Below are 12,590 nucleotides of genomic sequence, written 5' to 3'. Positions count from 1 at the left end.
GAGAGCACTTGTACCTTCAAGATACTTATGTGCTTTTATGTCACCTCACTCACACAGTGATTTACGGTTAAGTGAAACAAACAAATCATTCATACACTGATGGGGCAGCACCACAGGGAACAACAAAGAGCACTACAAAACGCCTCCATACGACGACTACATGCCACCCACGCGCACAGTTTGACTGCATTTTGCAATGGATTTTTGCTGGAAATGAAAATAGGGCCCAGAGTGTGAGTACAAAAGTACAAAAATATACTGCTCTGCTTCTGGGCTTCTTCATTAAGGTAAAAAAACACACCACCTCAGGCCTTGAACCTGCGCCTCCTTTCCCCTCCCTAAGCTAGTGAGCAATTTTGTCCCTGACTTTCTGCATCTCAGCAGTTAGAGTGGAACATTGAAGGACCATTTTTCCCCTTAGGAAAAAATTAAAACTAGTTATAACCCTCACACTGCCAAATCATTGGTAATGGAAATGTGAAAATAATAAAACAGTCATGTTTTATTTTAAAGTCAATTCCATGGGCGTACTGTAATGCGAATGTGGAGAGTTTCAGATGCACTCACACTTTTAAATATTCGCAAGAGTTACACGTGTAAAAATACGTTAAAATGAAAATAAATAAATTAGCCAGTGAAAATGACTACCAAATGCTTGAGTGACGACCAAGGCATTGAATAGTATCAATCACGGAGCAGATAAACTCAAACTTGTGTTTCATTTTTGTATGCGGGCGGCAGTTCAATTATAGTTTTATTTATTTATTTATTTATTTATTTATTTATTTATTTATTTATTTACTTATTTATTTATTTGTCTGTCTGTCTGTCTGTTTGTTTGTTTATTTGTTTATTCGCTGATGTATTTATTTATTTACTTGCTCACTTATTTAAAAGCATGTTCAGTGGATTTTCTTTTCTTTGGACAATAGATTGTTTTTCAATTATATTTTTAATCACCATTATTATGTGTTTATGTCATCGTGCATGTACATTATATGGTGTAATTATAAAATAAACAAACATGTGATCCACAAGTATTTATTACATATTTTGTGTACTACCTAACTTGTTCATAGGTAGGCACAAATATATTGTTTTTAAATCATCTATATTTTTGGCTTTTGTGGATTTGACAAAATGACTGCAGGTACTTAATAAATCTCCGAAGGCATTATGAAACATAACATCAGTTTGAAACTGACTCTTAAATATTATATTCTTCTTCAGTCCAGTCGGGTGCAGGTACTGATTCAAATCTGTTTAACATAGACAAACAAATGAAAAATATTTGTAATTTAATTTCAGCTGTGCACTTCTAAGCTACTGTGTAGCATCTATTATCAAACGTGTTAAATCTCCTTGTGACTCCAGTTTTACAGCCTGAATTTTTTGTAGTTTTGGGGGAGGCTGTTGTGATATAAAAATGTTCATGCTATTTTATTAGTGTATAAAAATTATAATATTTATGAGAAGTGAAAATAAAGCTAGACTGTACCAAAAACTCAATGCGTCCACTATTTTAAATCTACTGGAGGGATGGTGTCTTGTACTACTCTTGCTTAATTTATTTTGACTTGCATGGTCAATAATAAGGTGGACCATTTTCCTTGAGTGTTTGCATCTTGGTTAAACGTGAGTTTGATACAGATGAGAAAACACAGTAACAGAAATCTGAGCAGTTGGGGTGTCTCCAAAACACTTTTTCATGCATGCAGGGAGATTGTGTTTACTGCCTTCATTCCTTTGAAATATCACATTCTAACTTTATTCAGAACATACTTAGGATAGGATGTTTAAGCCATGGTACACCCGAGAATGGTTGCCAGTCAATCCCAGGTGAAAGGTCAGGGGTGAAAGGTCAGACGTATAGTGTTTGTGATTGTGGGTTGTTTTTTTTTTTTTTCGTCTTCAGCTGGACTAACCTAAAAACACAATTGGACAGAGTTTTGAGTCAGAATCTGAACTTGTGAATTGGTTCTGCCAGTCTACTCTTTATGGATAATTAGCAAAAAACTAGGCACAGTCGTCATAAAATTCAGATTTCAATTTAAGTAATCTGAAAATGTTCACAGTGCACAAAACACCATCAATTAATGGCATCAACTGTGACTGGAACATATGAGATTTCAGTTTTGATGTTTCTTTGTGTTTTATTCATCCATTTCTAAAACAAGTATGCATTTATAAGACATTTAGTGCAAAAATACAAACTGGAGTAGATTCTGCTTTGTAGGATAGTTAAAGAAGAAAATGTAGGTTTTCACAATCTTGCAGCCTCTGAGAATGCTCTAATTATTCCCAACTAGAAAACAGTGTGCTGTCTCATTAGTCCACTGAGATTGTAGCTGGACGCTTTTTTTTTTTTTTTTTTTTCCCAGCAGCACTCATCACCCGTTTCCCTCTGTCATTAACATCTCTCCTGTCACCCCAACACCCCACATGCATGAGTGCATGTCTTTTTACTAAGGAGGAATCCATCCTTGCAAGGATGTTAGGTTCTCCATCCAAATATCGCAGCAGCAATCATCTATTTTAACATATGATCCATTGGAATTCAATCCCAAGCTTATACAATACCATAGCAGTATTCTGGCGAGTTGTCATAAAGGCCTCGTTAAAACACTTAAGCGGCCTACTTGACTTAAGCTGTTGGAGCCACCTCTACCGCTTGGCTAAGTTGCTATGCAACAAAAAAAAAAAACAAATCCACCAGAGGTCCATTTGTCTTTAAATAGCATGTTTCTCAACACCCACCCTGCAACCAGGTACTTACTCAAAAACACAAAACTAGTCATTATGGTAACATTTGGAAAAGTACAAATAGGTTTATGATGCAGTATATGACTGTGTTCGAGACCTTACTGAACATATTTACATAATGAACTAATTAGTTGCACTAACTTAAATCTTTGTTTTAATATGTCCACAAGAATCCCTTTAGAAGTGCCTTAGAAGCCTCATTAAAATCACACCAAAATTATAACTTTAATTATAGCATATTTGGCTTAGTGAGAAATTTACAAGCTTTTTCTAGTAATTGATGATTTTTAATTAGTGTAATTAATATGCCTTTTGTAAAATCTTTACCTCTATTTATTTACCCATCATGCTTTTATGAAGCATATGTACTCAGTTGTTAGCACTACAATATAAAAAAGCCAATATAGTTTAACTAGGCTACAGTGATTAGCTGTCACTGTTGAAGTGGTACTATTTGCAGTAACAATAACCTTCTGGAAATTTTATATCTGTTGCTGCCAATGTTGCCCAAGCATTTCTGCCTCAAGGATGCAGGTTCTGGAGTTAAATCTCAGCTTTGGCCTTGCAGTGTGGAGTCTGCATCTCCTCTCGCTTGCTTGGGATTTCGTATTTTGTGACAGTAGCTCAAAAGTAATGTAAAATGCATCACAGTCCAAGGACAGACCAGAACTAGTCACTTCTCAATGCCAGTAACTCGGAATTCAGTATGTCATAGATTACAAGTAACTAGATCAACACTGTTATTTAATGTCACAAATTCACATTAACTTTTCGGTTCACTCTGACATTTGCTTTGAGGGAAATTTGAAATAAAAAAAATGTGCAGTCATGTATCTCCACTGGGCTGTGAAAGTTTAAATCACATCTTCTTGACCCATGAAGACATCTTCCCAATACAAACTAGGTCAACAAAGCAGGGGGAAAAAACACAGCCTGAAGTAGTCAGAAAAGTCATGCTGGTGAACAGCTCCTAAGGGCCAGCTGTCAGTCGGCAAATATCTTGTGTCCACATGAATGACTGTGAAAAGGTCACAGAGGTGTCGGACTGATGAAAGCTTTGTCAAATATCACTGGTGTGGAGTGCAGTCATAAAATCGGCCAAAACCTCGTAACCTGTCTGCCTCGGTTTCTGCTGCTGCCATGTGGGTGATGCCTTCACTGCTGCTGCTGTTGATTCCACTTGTTGAAAATGTCAAGAGGTGCTGTGTGTGAACTATGCTTTCCCTCTCTCAAGGTCTCTGCTGTGATGAAAATCTACAATCTTTGAAATATGGGCAACATTTTTTGAGAGGTGCAGGAAACAACAGTATTTCTACTATTTGCAGAGAGATCCTGTCTGCCGAGAAGTGGTTTGAAGCAGCTCTGGCAACACTGCTGCAAAGTCAGATGCATGTGAATGTGGGCTGTGCGGTGGTGTCATTTATTCATGTGCCTATTTTTATTGATAGAAGCAAATGAAATTCACTTTTATTTCCCAGGTTGCTCTTGAAGGTTTCTGATTGAACTCTCATCAGAATTTGTTTCCAATCTTGTTTCTATCCATCTATTTTCCACAGCACGGTTCCTCATTTGTGTTGCCATCCAATTGTAGACTATTCCTCACTTGAAACCGAATTAATTCCATTTCACCACAATGTAAACCCTGCAGAACACTTTATTGTATCGCAGTAAAATCATGTTGGTTTTATAAACCTATTTAGTCTTGATGGGTGATATGAATATACAACTCAAATGATAACAGCATTATGTTCTGTTCATCTACTGCAAGAGTTTGGTGTGTTGGTCCACGAGCACCATTTTTTTTCAGTGACACATCAATAAGGGCCAACCCTAAACCACTCAGTCATTTGTGCTGTTTGTGTACATCTTTCTTCTGTGTCAGAGTAATTTCAGCCCAGCCCTCCACACAGCTGATTGATACAGCTCATGAGTAAACAACCAGCACAAGGAACTGTCCCTGACTGCAGCATGCTACATAAAATTTCTTGTATTACCTTTTGCTGGGGGGAAGATTTATTATTGTGCTGTGCAGATGAAAAGAACAAATAGTTGCAAGTAGTGTGTATGAGTCTCAAAGCAAATAATATTTGTGTGTGTCACAGACACAGTTGTCAATATTCAATGGAGAGATATTTAAATAAAGTATCACTTCAGACAATGAATTGTTCATTTTGAAGTGTGTGTGATTTATCTAAATAAATCATTCATGCGATAATAATATTTGATCCTTAAAAGCAAGAGTGTTTCCATCTACCCCAAATGTATCACTGATTATAGTGTTGATGCACATGACCTTGGTTTGCTTACTGTCAACACTGTTTTGGATGATGTGTTGGCCAGTCTAGACATCTTCTGCTGCATTGGCTGATGATTGTGTGAGAGTAAATAAATATTATCGGGATGTCGAGGTCATCAATTTGGGTGCCGTAGTGACACTCATGCCAAGTTTGACTCATGCTACAATATGGGGGAAAGTACATCTTTGCACTGCAGAACAATGCTGCCACTACATGGACAAATGTGGAAGCTCTTTAAGTACAATCAGTTGTAAATCAAATGTATGCTATGATGAAGATCAGGCCGAAAGTATTTTTTAAAAAATGTAACAAGTAAATAATAAATAATGTATTATTTGAACTACAATCACATATTTTTTAAATAATTGCACGGAACTGAAAAGGCTGAGTTCCAACAGGCGGGGGGCTTTTATTTGAGGTGCACTGAAAGGGTTTACCGGAAGTCATTAGGGGACTATCTTTCGTTCTGTTGTGGACATGTTGCGCAATGTTTTGGGCCGATTTTTGACCGAATCGCCCTTAATTCATACTAATGTAAGATACAAGGCATCCATTCAGGCAGCTGTATCTGTTTTTACGTCGGTGAGGAGCTTTACGGATGTGAAGGACGAAACGCAGCAGGCGTTTGACACATCGCTGCTAGAGTTCTTAGTGTGTCCACTGTCCAAGAAGCCACTCAGGTAAAATTGTCAGTTTGCTACTTTAGTTAATCGGTTTATGGATCGTAATGCAATTTATGTCTGATTTTAGTACGGACGATATTGACTGTGTTACTTCAGCATTCCCATCACAAAGGCAGTTTCACTGAGTCACGGGTGACTTTGGTCTGCTCTGCAGGTTTGAAGTCACGACCAACGAGCTCATCAACGACGAGCTCGGTATTGCATACCCGATCGTCGACGGAATCCCTAACATGATCCCCCAGGAAGCCAGACTTCTACAGAAAGACTCAAACCCATCTGCCCAAGAATAGAATTGCTCACTCTGCATCCTCAACTAAATTTTGGCACCCTAGTTCATATACTATAGTCATTGAAGTGGAGTAAGAGGTGATGCTAATCTAATAAGATCATTTATTTGTCGAGGTTCACACAACTGCAAGCATGTTTTCCTTGTCTATGATGGTAGGCTTGGTTCCCATCGTGTCCCTCTTTGGTTTGTTCTACTCTGCCGCAGTGGATGAAAACTTTCCTCAGGGCTGCACGAGTAGCAACAATTTGTGCTTCTACAGTCTGCTGCTGCCCATCACCATCCCTGTCTACGTCTTCTTCCATCTGTGGAGCTGGATAGGAATTAAGCTCTTCAGGCACAATTAAATTTCGATGTGGTGTTTAACAATGTTGTATACATTAGTGACACGCTGCCCCTTGTTTGCCCTTGCTTTTATTTGTATTTTCGAAATGCAAATCACTAGTAGAAAATTCAGGTCAGAATGTTACTTACAGTAAAGATGACATATTCTCTTAATGCAATAAACTGTACCAATAACATCACATTTTAACTTTCAACAATCAATGACTAAATTTTCCTTTAAGATGACTTGCAAACTTGAGCCGATACTCTTGCCTGTTATTCAATCATTTCCAGAAGTAGAAAAAACAATTTCAGTTCAACCCAAACAATAAATTCTGTTTTCTGAAAGGTCAAGTGTAGTAAACAAATTATGGCAGTTGATGTTATGTGAATTTCTGATAAACCTCAACGTGTCTTCTTGCCTTTCATGTCTTTCTCACTTGCTCTGCTCTGAGAAAGTTTCATCAGAGGTGACTCGGGTCTGGGTGAATATCCGTCTCCTTTGGTCTTGAAGAAGAATGACTCATTCAGCCTCATCTGCACTGGCCTTACCTGGCAAAGCAAACAAGGCATTATTGTACATTTTGGATAGATGATAAACCTAAGGTGTAGTATTTAAATGGAGGAAATACTATGTACAGAATGTCGGGGATGAGAATGTAGGTTGTAATCACCTGGTTCAGGTCAACCTTTTTGCTTTGGCCTGGCAGCTCATTGCAATCGCTGGATGTTGTCGTGTCGCCGGACTTGGGCTCCGACTCCGTCAGGGGACTCTGTGTGGTCTCTCCTTCCCTCTTCTCATTAACAACAACCCCTTCCTTCACCTCCAGGTCTTTCATGGCTGAACAACATGATGAAGGCACGTTGAACCCTCTGGCGGACAGTTTATTCTCAGCCCATTTCTCATTCTCTTTGACTTCCCTTGAGGCCCACCTCCAGAGGTCTTTCCTAGCTCTTTGAGGCAAGCTCAGATCCAAAGGATTCTCGACATCAGAGCCACCCGCCAGTCTTCTCTTTGTGGAGAAAGCGAAATAGGAAGAGAGTTCGGCAGTGAAGAAGTTTTCTGTCTGAGTGGCGGTGCAGGCTGTGGGTTTGAGGGGTATGTGGAGAGCGCGTGAAAAAGCCTGCTGAATTTCTTTGTGGTGATACCGCTTTGACTTTGCAACCTTTGGTGGTGACCTATCTGCTACGGCCATCTTGTCCACGTGGAGATTAATCACATTAGGCTTTGAATAAGGAGAGCGCAAGGGCGCCTCGGCCCCGATGGGGCTCGCTGATTTGTTTTGGAATGAATCGTTCTTTTTTCGACTGTGCGATCTGTCCTTCTCCGCAGTCTTTGTCTTCTTTGCTGTCTTTTGTTGTTTCTTTTTTCTTGAAAGCTGACAAGAATCCTTGTCAAGGTATTTTATCTGATCCAAATATTTGTCTGATACCTGGGTTTGTTGCGGTGAAGTTGTCGTGGCAGCTTTGTAGCTGTCTTCCCCACTGGTGTCTGAGGAGGATGATCTGAATATCTTTTGGGTGATAAACAAGTCCTGGCTGTTGCTTTCCTCCCACTGAATGTTGTTATCTTGAAGTTGAGACTGATGCTGAGCTGTTTCGCTCACAAGAGGAGCCTTCTCACAATCTGTTTCAGCGGCTTTCTTAAACTCTGTACACTCTTTTGGGAACTTGGGATGTATAGAAGCAAAATTGGGACATTTGACACAAGCGGAGTCATGTGACAAATTGAACGCCACTTTCTTTTTTCTTTGGCCTTTTTTCTTGGTGTCCTGAATTGTGTGATGAGACTTCTCGTTCTGATTCAGATGAGACGTGACAGATTTCGATTGTGTTGTCACTGTACCATCGCTGCTGCCAAATATACTGTTTAAATCCGGTTTCTTTTTCTTCTTCTTTTTCTTCTCTTTCTTCGATTGCTTTTTCTTCAGGATGATGCCATTTGAATTTAAGGGTATGTCGTTTTTTCTTTCTGACCCAGTTTTGTCCTTCTTTGTTTCCCGTTTAATTCTCCCAGGTGAAAGCAAGGACTCCCAAAAGTGGTCAATCTCATTCGACATGGCTCTATAAAACAGAAAGGAACACCCAAGTTCATTGATTTGAACAAGGACAGAGGCTACAACATAATCATTAAAGAATATTACTATCAATTTCTTGAAGCACTGAATGATACAGCAACAAGTTAGGTTGCACCATGTTAATGCTTAATATCGCTTAACAGTACAATCTATGCATTAAGAAGAGGTTAACCATCACGGGAGCAATAATGAGTCTACTTAAAAGGAAACAAAAGCATAAAATTAGTAAACTGCAGCGATCTTTCGGGAATGATTCTGCACGCTGTTTAACTTAAAAACTTTAAAAAAACGAGAACTCGACGCAGGTTAGTCAACGCAATGCTCTACGTAAAAGACGGTCACGTTTCCCTTGTTGTAAACCATTTTCGAGATGTTTCTTTTACTCTTCTGTAACGCATTCGTTTTACTTGCATTATTTGTCCATATTATAATGTTTAAGGGTGTAAAATGACTAATATACCTGAATATTTCGCAGAAAGCAACGTTGAAGTCAACATCAATAGGCACCGCCGATGCCGATATCTGGTGTTGCATTCATGAACGTAAGGTAATTTACCCTTTTTAATCCGCTTGGTTCGTCCAATTTTCAACAGTATGTTTTGCTTCTTGTCTTGCAACTTGTGGAAATCTGCACACAAGTATGATTAATTATCCCACCAGTAGTTGTAATTTCAAGCAGCCAGGGTAGGTGGCAGTGATGTATATTGTGCATTTATGGTAAAATCTCTCCCAGAGGTAAATCATTATCAAAGTCATCAAGTTATCCCACCAAAATTGAAAAGAATTGTCAAGGTTTGCAATTAAGGGCTATGTTTTGTGAGATTCGTGAAGAAGAATGCCCATCAAATGCTATTGGGATTAAAGAGAGAAGAGGTATTGTACATTTTTCATTGTTTAAGTTTTGCAATATGTGCCGAGCTCAGAAAAATGTTGTGCTTTGTTTAGGTGTACTTTGGGTTGTACATTTCGTGCACTCCAAGAATGTAGCAATGACATGCCAAAGAGTACAGGCTGGCTGGTGGTCTCTCTCTCTCTCTCTCTCTCTCTCTCTCTCTCTCTCTCTCTCTCTCTCTCTCTCTCTCTCTCTCTCTCTCTCTCATTCACTTTCTGTTTATTTGCTGATTTTTGCTTATATGTTTTCTGAAATAAATTTTGATGCATATGCACAATCAGTGCGTAACAGTAAATGTGATGGTCAAAAAAGATGATGATATAAAAGCAGAAAGCATTTGATCTCGATATAAACCTGGAAGTTTGAATTTAATTAAACAGTGGATTACTTTTTCAAATGTGTGTTTGCTTGGACAGTTGAAAGACTCAGTCCTTTATGCCTCCAATTAAACAGGAGACTCATTGCAAATACTCAATTGATTAATCGTGTAAATTGATGTTAGAAAAAATAATTAAAAACAAAGGAATACAATTCAAATGCAAATTCCAGTCTGTTTCTGATGAGGTGAGAATTTTAACCTCTCTTATGTGGTGTCTGGTGTCAAGTGAATCAACAGGGGGTTGCCTTTAGAAGAAGGGCAAGCCAGTGCTGTTCCAGGAAAAGCGGGAGTAATTAAACCCCTGTGATGCTCATGAGCTCACTCACCGTTAAATATGACCCTTCAACTTAAATCGTAAATCCTGCAAATCACAAGATTAATTAATTAATTAATTCACCAATCAATTGGAAGTTCATTTTATAATGAGATACAAATTATTATAATCCATTTTTTAAAAAACAGATATACGGGCCACGTGTTGACAGAACCTTTGTGTCATGACATTACTTCTCACTGCTTCGACTAATTTGAAAAAAACTCTGGTGGTTATATGTCCAAAGTAAGTTGTGGGGGCTTCCTTCACTTTTTCTATGCACATCTGTCATCCTTGAGATACTTGCTGAAAACAGAGTGCAGTGACACCTGAGCACAAAAGCCCGATGGACATATTCCTGGTATTAAAAAAAAATAGATCTATTAATACAAAAAGCATGAAAAAAATACTTTATTTACAATGATTCATTATATCTTTCATAACCCTAAATAAAGTGTATTATTATTCTTATTGCCTAGCAAAATTTTGAGTGCAAATATCTTTGGACAGTGAGGTTATTTAAAACCATTAAGATAAAACTATTTAGCATTAATATAACGGTTATGTTGAGATGTATCATGTTTAACTTTAGTTATTGATTATAAAAAGTAAACTTGATTTTAATTTGGTGAGAAAATGATAATAATGCAGTGGAATATGTTTTGTGTTGCCAATAAAATATGTGATGAGAGATTTGAAATGTGAAAATAACTTAAATGTTAGCTCTTTTCAACAAGAGATAAAACTATCTGAATCAGTTACACGTTACACACAAACACACACACACACGGACACACACATACACGGACACACTTATCACCGTTTATAAAGATCTACAGGATTACCGACTGACGCCACCAGCAAACCGCTCTATACTCTTTCATTCAGAAGATATTCTCTGACGTCAGATCAGTGTAAAAGCTCCTTTTTGGGAAGCACACTCTTTAAACAATGCTAATTCTTGAGTAAAGACTCAATGTAACCAAGGAGACTTGCAAATGGTCAACGGCAGTCATAAATCTATCCAATTGTGGCAACTATTGTTGTGCGGAAGGTTAAGAGTCAGACAAAAAGGTCAGATGTGAACAAATTGAAATGGCAAGACCACGTGGAAGAAAAAGAAACAATTTTAACATTATTGCAGAAGTTTAAGAATTTGTGTGACAAAATAAAATGCATGATAAAACATCACATAGTATCTTTACAAGTATCATTAAGTTGGATGTTTGCCTCTCAAATGCATGCATTGCTATATAAGATTGGAATTTTGGTCCTCAAGAGTTTGTGTGGAATGGTATTTGGGTTTGGTATGAGGAAGGTGAAAGAAGTCCAAAGCGAAAAGGAGGTGTTGTCATTCCTCTCCAGCCACCACCAGTGGTGTGACATCATCAGCGCTAATGACGACAAGTCATCAATGGCTGGCCCAACTGGCTATAAAAGCAACTCCAGTCCAGAGCTTATTTCATCAAGTGATAGCCACCATCAACCCAACTAGAATTGAACTATGATTGTACTCGCCTAATACATTGAAGACTCAGGATAGGCCACATCAGGTATGTTGAACTCATTCTATCTAATAAATGGGAATTCGCAATATCAGCATTTTTCTAAACTTCAGACCCAATCAGTCATTTTCATGTACTGTTTATAATATTACACACAATGACATACATTTGAGTTGGTGTGTGTTGATTTGTGATTTTTAACATTATCTTCCTTTTTAAAAGGTCATCAAGTTATAGTTCATCATGAGAAGTTTTCAGTGCCAAGCCCTCTTCATCTCACTGTGCGTTTTGCACCTCTTCGTTGTCACAGAAGGGCGCCCCCTCAGGTAAGTGGCAGTAGCTTTAACTGCCCCGTTTCTAAATGTATTCGTACTCAAAATACAATTTTCATGTTGTCCAGGAAAAGGACAATAAGTGAGGTCCAGCTCATGCACAACCTCGGGGAGCATAGGGAGGTGCAAGAGCGCCGCGACTGGCTGCAGTTGAGGCTCCGGGGCATCCATACCGCCCCGCGCCACAGCCAATTGGAGGCGGGCCGGCCGAGGAGGAGGTTGCTTCCCGACGAGCTGCCCGAATTGACCGGTCTGACAACGGAGGAACTCCAGGAAGCCATAAAAATATTTGAGAATCTCCTTAACGCCACACAACCAGAGTCTGAGGATTTCACTTGACAGTCGGACCTTTATTGCAAGTTTTTTTATTCCCCTACTTGGATACTTTTCGATAAAAGTTATTTTTCTAAATGTACGTGCTATTTTGTAGTTATATTTATTAAATTGTTATTTAAGAACTGACTAATTTGTTCACTGAGGAGCAAAGACTTGAGTAGGCACTTTATCCTTGTTTTTTTTCCATCTATTTATTTGCAAAATGAAAAACGAACAATGTTGTAATATTATCATTGCACTTACTGGCACTTGGAGATTGTTGTCAACATAAATCAAAATTTGCGTTTCAGCAAAATGTGTGCTTGTGTATGTATTTGTTGTTTTAAAAAATGCAAGTTGGTCGTGATTTATTGCGTCAAGGGGGGTGGAGGGGGGACTGCAACAGAATGTCCAACGCGAGAA

The 12,590-nt window shown here is 38.5% G+C and overlaps 4 protein-coding genes across 5 annotated transcripts; 3 read left to right on the top strand and 1 right to left on the bottom strand.

Annotated features, from left to right (window-relative positions):
* Positions 1–5,466: 5,466 nt before the first annotated feature.
* pyurf (PIGY upstream open reading frame) lies at positions 5,467–6,423 on the top strand. Its single transcript, XM_088378909.1, has 3 exons — positions 5,467–5,740; positions 5,898–6,109; positions 6,189–6,423. The coding sequence occupies exons 1-2, from the start codon at positions 5,538–5,540 to the stop codon at positions 6,031–6,033; spliced, it is 339 nt and encodes a 112-aa protein (XP_088235035.1). The 5' UTR covers positions 5,467–5,537; the 3' UTR covers positions 6,034–6,109; positions 6,189–6,423.
* Positions 6,157–6,561, top strand: LOC148396688 (phosphatidylinositol N-acetylglucosaminyltransferase subunit Y-like). The gene has a single exon (XM_088378910.1). The coding sequence runs from the start codon at positions 6,164–6,166 to the stop codon at positions 6,374–6,376; it is 213 nt and encodes a 70-aa protein (XP_088235036.1). The 5' UTR covers positions 6,157–6,163; the 3' UTR covers positions 6,377–6,561.
* On the bottom strand, positions 6,428–9,041 carry LOC148396687 (uncharacterized). The gene is made up of 3 exons (XM_088378905.1): positions 8,892–9,041; positions 7,028–8,417; positions 6,428–6,905 (listed from the first exon to the last, which is right to left on the bottom strand). The coding sequence occupies exons 1-3, from the start codon at positions 8,963–8,965 to the stop codon at positions 6,759–6,761; spliced, it is 1,611 nt and encodes a 536-aa protein (XP_088235031.1). The 5' UTR covers positions 8,966–9,041; the 3' UTR covers positions 6,428–6,758.
* pth1a (parathyroid hormone 1a) lies at positions 6,859–12,477 on the top strand. 2 transcript variants are annotated; one of them, XM_088378908.1, is made up of 3 exons: positions 6,859–8,978; positions 11,743–11,846; positions 11,921–12,477. In XM_088378908.1, the coding sequence occupies exons 2-3, from the start codon at positions 11,764–11,766 to the stop codon at positions 12,189–12,191; spliced, it is 354 nt and encodes a 117-aa protein (XP_088235034.1). In that variant the 5' UTR covers positions 6,859–8,978; positions 11,743–11,763; the 3' UTR covers positions 12,192–12,477. The 2 variants fall into 2 exon arrangements, with proteins under 2 accessions (XP_088235034.1, XP_088235033.1); XM_088378907.1 differs by lacking the exon at positions 6,859–8,978 and adding an exon at positions 9,531–11,568.
* The last annotated feature ends 113 nt before the right edge of the window (positions 12,478–12,590 follow it).

The sequence above is a fragment of the Syngnathus floridae genome, chromosome 6 (assembly GCF_059516105.1).
Source record: "Syngnathus floridae isolate MCC-2025c chromosome 6, RoL_Sflo_1.0, whole genome shotgun sequence".
In the NCBI taxonomy this organism is placed as follows: Eukaryota; Metazoa; Chordata; class Actinopteri; order Syngnathiformes; family Syngnathidae; genus Syngnathus; species Syngnathus floridae.
The sequence above is the reverse complement of the archived record's forward strand: the minus strand, read 5'-3'. Positions and strand labels throughout refer to the sequence as shown.